We start from the raw sequence: 6,577 nt of genomic DNA on the forward strand, positions 1-6,577 counted from the left end.
TCCATGTAAACAATTTTGTTTTCTATCCAAAATGACCAAAATGATAAACTAAAACAATTTTGTTTGTTTTTTTTTACAAAAATCTCTATTTAGTTTGCTAAACTGTTTACTAAATTGTCAAAACATAATGCATCCTCTTTTTTTTCCAATATTTTATTTGGTATCAAATTCTCTTATCACATCAATGATGTCATTTAATGTTGAAAAAAAGTCAATTTACATTTTTAGCAAAAAAAAAGGTCAAGGGTTATCCCTTGATTGATGAGCAATATCAATGATCAAAACGTTTGGATTTCCCACATCAAAATGTTTTCTTTGTATATGTGTGTGTGTGTATGTATGGCGGCGGCATCGACGGAATAATCCAGTTTTTTTTTGTTTTCTTGTATCCACTTGGTCGATAATTTTTTTTTATTTTGTTTCGCCCAAAAATAAAATTTATTCGATCTTTGTGTTGGTGTACATTAATGGATAATGGACATTGGGATGTTGTTCAATCACCTGGTTGTCCTGTTTAGGGTTTTTGATTTTTGGTTTTCCGCGTTCGTACACCTGTTTACCTTTTTGGCCAATACACAGATCAACAGAAAAGTATGATGACCTTTTGCTTCATTGGCAAACATCAAACTGGCCATTAAATCCAATGAAAAAAAATGAATGAACGATGAAAAATTTTTTATATAACATCCTGATTTGATGAAAAATAAGCTTAGTGTTCAATTTGATTTCGACCAAATCACACTACACGAACCCTTCAATTTGTGAATCTTTTTTCAAAAGTCAAAAAACTTAAACTTTTCAAAAAAAATGTTTCGTTTCATAATTTTATTGGCAACATCAATTTCATTGATTGAATGTCAACGATTTGTATCCGGACCATGTCCAGCACTTCCATCAATGGCAACATTTGATAAGACTCGGGTAAGGTTGATGACAATTGAATTTTTTTTGACTTTGAAAAATAATTTTGAATTTTTTTTTCTTACATTTTTGAAACAAAAAAATAAAAGTTTTTAGGTCATTGGGTTGAAGTGGAAAAGACACCATCAATTTTTGATTTTATGATGCGTTGTCTACGTGTTGATTATCTAGGTAGTACAGGTATTTCCCTTTGAATGATCAAAGATTTTTGTTATTCAAAACAAAAAATTTTTTTTTGTGTTTTATTTGTTACTATAGATAATAATGATGGTAATCTAAATGTGATTGTTAAAGGAACATCATTGTAAGCATAAAATGAAATGAATTTTTATTTTTCATTGTAATTTATTTGTTTTTTCTAAAGAGCTGGTCTACCAATTACGGTCAAAGGTGATGGTCTTCCACATCCAGGAACTAAAATTGGTAAATACAATATTCGTTATGGTTTTGGTGTACCATTTCAAGGTTCAGAAGTGACTATCATCGATACCGATTATAAAGAATTTGCCGTTCTTTATTCCTGTACCAGTAGTATTATTCAAGGATTTTATCATACTGGTAAGTTGAATATTGAAGAAAATTTTTCATTTTTTACTCACTGAATCAAATTTTTTTTTCGTTCATTTATTATTACAGAATATTTGTGGCTTTTATCACGTGATGGAACATTATCAAATCCAACTAGACAAAATATTTATGAAACATTGGATCATTTAAAAATTAATCGTGTTGGTTTACATATTAGTGAACGTTCTACTTGTCCAAATAATACATTGGTTACACGTGAAAGTGAACAAAATTTAGCTGAACCAGAATTGTTTAATGTACCAGATAAACCAGAAGAAATTCGTTTCGAAGTTACTACTGAAGATCGTCCAGTTACCATTAATTAGACAAATAGAATAACCTTTATGATAATTGGAAGTGAAACTTATTCAATATCGATTTTATATAGCAAAATTTTCACCAAAAAATTTTATTTTTCTTCAAAATTTTTTAAAAACAAAAAAATTGTATCTAAGGTAACCCTAGATACTCTTCATGGTCTTCTTCAACAAAATTTGAAAAAAATAACATGAAAATCTTCACCCATCGAAACCAAAACAAATTTTTAGTTTCAAGTTTCGATCGATAATGGTTTTTTCTTTCTTTTTTTTATCTTCCATATTTCTTTTTTCATTTGTGTTTGGTTTAAATTAAAAATAAAATTTAAAAAAAAATTTCACTTGAAAGGTTTTCCATTTATTCTCGAGTCTGTTTTTTTTGTTTGATTGATTGCAAAAAAAAGAAGTTTTTCTTATCACTTAAAAGTGACCAAATGGACGATGAAAATTTATCGGATGAAAATTCAACCGAAGATGTAAGTTTCGCTAAATGATTCTTATCGTTCATCTGGAAATTTAATTTTTTTTTCTTCAATTTTGCTCCCGAATCTCATTATCGTTTTGTGGGTACGTTTTTTTTATCATCAAAATGTCATTGGCCATTATGACATAAGACGACGACGACGACAACCACAACAACATCATCTATACCAAAACCAATAAAAATGACTGTAAACAGTACAAATACAATTCGTTGGTATTCACAAAATGAACAATATTTATTAACCATTAATAATGAAGTGAAAACTTGCCTAGACTGCATTTATCATGGATTTGAAATAGCAAGTAAGAAGAGGAAGAGAAAAAATTACGAATCATGTGATTCTTCATTTGGTTTTTTTTTCACTTATAATTAATTAAATCAAATTTTTTTTTCAATCAACCCTCCATTCTACTGTCTGACAGAGGAACAAGATTGTATAGGAAGAAAAAGTGGTTATTCCAGTGATTATGAATGGTTTAGCTACAATCAGGTTAAGTTTTTTTTAGATCAAAAAGTGTCAATTTTTTTCAACTTTGAACATTTGATTTTTTATTTTTCGCTAGACAATATTTAAAATGCATTCATTTGGTTCTGGTTTAGTAAAAATTGGTTGTGAACCAAATAATCATACAATGATTGTATTATATGGTCGTAATAATTTTAAATCATTAATTGCTGAATTTGGTTGTTATCATTATTCAATGGTATCCGTACCAATTTATGATACATTTAAAGGTAGTATTGTATTGGAAATTCTACATCAAAGTATGTTATAAAAGTCAAAGTATTTTAAATATTTGTGGAAACGGAAAAGGGTTAATTTATTGATTTATAGTTGAACCAGGCGTCATTGTAACCGATTCAAATGAACGTGCAAAAAAATTAATGCATATTTGTCGTCAATATTTACATACAATCATAATTACATCGGAAAATATTCACCCGGAAACAATGACATATGGTAAAAAAATGAATATAAAACTTTATCCATTTACTGAAATTGAAGTATGAATTTTGAAATTTGATTTTTGATTTTTGAATATTGATTTTATTGGGTTTTTTTTCTTTTCTGTTGAATGATTTCAACTTTCAAAAGAGATTAGGTTCATTGAATCCATCACCGGTCAATGTAAGATTAGTGTATTTTGTTCAATCAATTAAGAAAAATTCATTTTTGGAATCTTTTTTTCTTCGATTCAGCTACCAAAAGCAACTGATTTAGCATGTAAGATTGATTTTTAGGGTGATTTTTTAAAAATTCATTTCACTTAATTAAAAAAAAGTAATAAGCTATACAAGTGGAACAACTGGTCAACCAAAAGGTGTATTACTTACACATGGTAATTTGGTTGCAAATTGTTCGGCTATTTTGCATCAAATTGTAAGTAAAATTTTCATTACAACGAAGAAAGCGAATGATTTGAAAAGATTTCATTCTTAGAATGAAAATATTGATTTAAAATTTGAAACAATGGTATCCTATTCATCGATTGCACATTTACGTGAACGTATTATAAAACTTTGTATGTTTTATTCCGGTGGTCGTGTTGGAATTTATTTCGGAGATTTTAAAGATTTATCACGTGATCTACCAATACTGGAACCAACAATTATGGTTTGTGTACCAAGAATCCTTAATCGTATTTATCATCGTGTTATTGGAAAATTAAAAGGAAATTGGATGAAATCAAAAGTATTGAATGTTGCTTTGAAATCAAAAAATTCTGATACAATTTTCAAGTAAGTTTTCAGATGATTCTTTATTCGGATTTTCAATCAATTTGACTTTATCAATCAATCAATCAAATTAGCGAAAATATTAAAAATTCTATATGGGATAAATTGGTATTCAAAACCGTACAACAAATGTTAGGCGGTAATCTTAAACTATTGATTAGTGGTTCAAATCAAATTTCAGATACAGTATTGAATTTTATGCGTAATTCATTACGTTGTACCGTTCTGCAATCATATGAAATAACTGAATGTTCATCATTTGTTACATTAACTAAATATAATGATCAATCACAAAGTAAATTTTCTAACATAATTGATTAATTAGTTTATGATTAATTAATGTAGTTTAATTTGCAGGACATTTAGGTAATCCAATTGCATGTTGTTCAATCAAATTGATCGATGTACCTGAGCTAAATATTTGGACTAAAAATGCACAAATGGGTGAAGTAAGTGATGATTGATTTTTCACTGGTTTAAGCTTAATTATGATTTCTGTTTTTTTTCCAATTGGTAAGATTTGTGTAAAAGGTACAAATGTTTTTTCCGGTTATTACAAGGATTATCAAACATATATTGAAAATATGGATGAAGATGGTTGGTTTCATACTGGTGATGTTGGCCAATTTACAATGGTAATCTGTTTATATGTGATTGACTGGATTCATAAATTCTATTAACCCTTCGGTATGAATAGAATGGCCTTAAATTTATGGATCGACGACAATGTTTACGTGTTATTAAATATAACAATTTAATACGTTGGATTGCACCGATTAAAATTGAAAATATCTATATACAAAGTATTTATGTTGGACAATGTTATGTTGATATTGATATTGAACAGGTAAGATTTTTTTTCAATTCAAAAACAAACAAATTCATTTAATCGAAAACCAAAACAACCAAAAAGGGTTATTTAATAGCTGTAATCGTACCGGATATTGATGGTATAAATCTTTGGTGTAGTGAAAATAATATGCTTTTAAGTTCAGCTGAAGCATGTAAAAATGTGGTACGTATTTTTCTTCATCCCGCAATCATTTAACCCTTTAAAGAATCTTAATCTAATTATCATCATTTTACCATTCTAATCAACCAACAACAAAACCAAAAACCAAACCAACAAAAACCGCAAAACAAAGGCATTCCGTAATACATTAATAAATGATATAAAAAATATTGGTAATCGTGAACGTTTAAAACAATATGAACAAATACATGATATTGTTTTACATTCAGTACCATTTACACAGGATGCTGGCTTGTTAACACCAACAATGAAATTAAAACGTTATGAATTATATCATTATTTTCGTGATGAAATTGATCAAACAATACAATTATTAAAAAATAATGGTAGCCATTCACAAGATTAATTAATTAATGATCATCGGGATTTTTTAATTAACGTGGGAAAAAATGAAAAAAATGGAAATATAATTTAACCATTTGAAACACAAAAACAAAAATTTGATTTGAAAAAAATGAGAAAATTTGAAGAAAAAATGAATTAAAATAATTGAAAAAAAAACAAAACAAAACAAAAAGTCATGTTTAAACCGAATGAATGTTTTTTGTTGGCTGATTTTTGTCAAAAGTTTTTGGTCAAGGTGTTTTTGGTAAAGTTGTTGATAAACATTTATCTTGATTTATATTGATACGTAACAATGAAAATGTTGATCCATTTGTACAGTTTTTCTGACAAATAACTTCAAATATAAATGTATCTTTTTCAAGATTTTCTTTTTCGAGATTTACATAGATTGTATTCCATTTATCATCATAATGTTTAATTTGTTGTTGTTGTTGATTTAATACGTGCACTTTTCCCGTTTCGGTTGATTGTTGACTAATGATTAATTGATATTTTTCATCACCATTAACTAAATAATCGACGATAAGACATGCAATATTTGTTTTTGATTGCGTTTGTTGTTTTTTACCGTCATTCATCGATGAAAACGAAGCTTTAAAATAAAATCTAGCCATCCTGAGCAGCGAATATTCTGTGTTTTCGAAAATTCATCACAAATAAGCATTGAAAGTTGAAAATTTCAATTTACCTTTAATTTGCAAATGATATTGATTTTGTTGTTGCTGTTGTTGTTTAGAATCATCATCATCACTAACCAATCTAGTTGTTTGATCATTTTTCTGTACAGTAGTAAAACCTTTTACACTAAATATACAAACATTATTGTAACATTCAAATTTATTATTACTACGTAACAGCATTGGTAATCGAAGTCGTTTGGCTTGAATTTTTAAAGCAGGGGAAAAAAACAAAATTTTGAAAATTTTAAATTTTAAAAAACAAAAAAACAAACCTGATGATTTTGAAATGAAAATGATCGAAATAAAATAAAAACAAAATAAAGAATAATAATTGAATTGAATGAATTTCATTTTTTTGGAAAAATCAAATCAAATCAAGTTGATCGGGTAGAAAAAAAATTGATCAGATTGATGGACAGACAAAAATCAGATTGATTGATTGATTGATTTGTTTGTCTTTGTGGCTAGTTTGTTTGTTTGTTTGTTTTTTCTG

The 6,577-nt window shown here is 27.5% G+C and overlaps 2 protein-coding genes across 2 annotated transcripts; one reads left to right on the forward strand and one right to left on the reverse strand.

Moving 5' to 3' along the window:
* Positions 1-43: 43 nt before the first annotated feature.
* Positions 44-5,503, forward strand: LOC113798928 (long-chain-fatty-acid--CoA ligase 1-like). The gene is made up of 19 exons (XM_075822852.1): positions 44-921; positions 1,011-1,101; positions 1,180-1,225; positions 1,286-1,479; positions 1,558-1,804; positions 2,473-2,591; positions 2,712-2,779; positions 2,853-3,054; positions 3,125-3,294; positions 3,386-3,418; positions 3,490-3,514; positions 3,573-3,670; positions 3,731-4,029; positions 4,101-4,321; positions 4,384-4,475; positions 4,545-4,661; positions 4,724-4,873; positions 4,940-5,041; positions 5,172-5,503. The coding sequence occupies exons 1-19, from the start codon at positions 808-810 to the stop codon at positions 5,403-5,405; spliced, it is 2,622 nt and encodes an 873-aa protein (XP_075678967.1). The 5' UTR covers positions 44-807; the 3' UTR covers positions 5,406-5,503.
* Positions 5,402-6,577, reverse strand: LOC113798935 (uncharacterized). Its single transcript, XM_027349523.2, has 3 exons — positions 6,357-6,577; positions 6,093-6,284; positions 5,402-6,035 (listed from the first exon to the last, which is right to left on the reverse strand). The coding sequence occupies exons 1-3, from the start codon at positions 6,433-6,435 to the stop codon at positions 5,635-5,637; spliced, it is 672 nt and encodes a 223-aa protein (XP_027205324.2). The 5' UTR covers positions 6,436-6,577; the 3' UTR covers positions 5,402-5,634.

Source organism: Dermatophagoides pteronyssinus, unplaced genomic scaffold, assembly GCF_027571235.1.
Source record: "Dermatophagoides pteronyssinus isolate colony J.1.1.1.1 unplaced genomic scaffold, Derpt_VIB-CSIC_2022.12 sq0021, whole genome shotgun sequence".
Lineage (NCBI taxonomy): Eukaryota > Metazoa > Arthropoda > Arachnida > Sarcoptiformes > Pyroglyphidae > Dermatophagoides > Dermatophagoides pteronyssinus.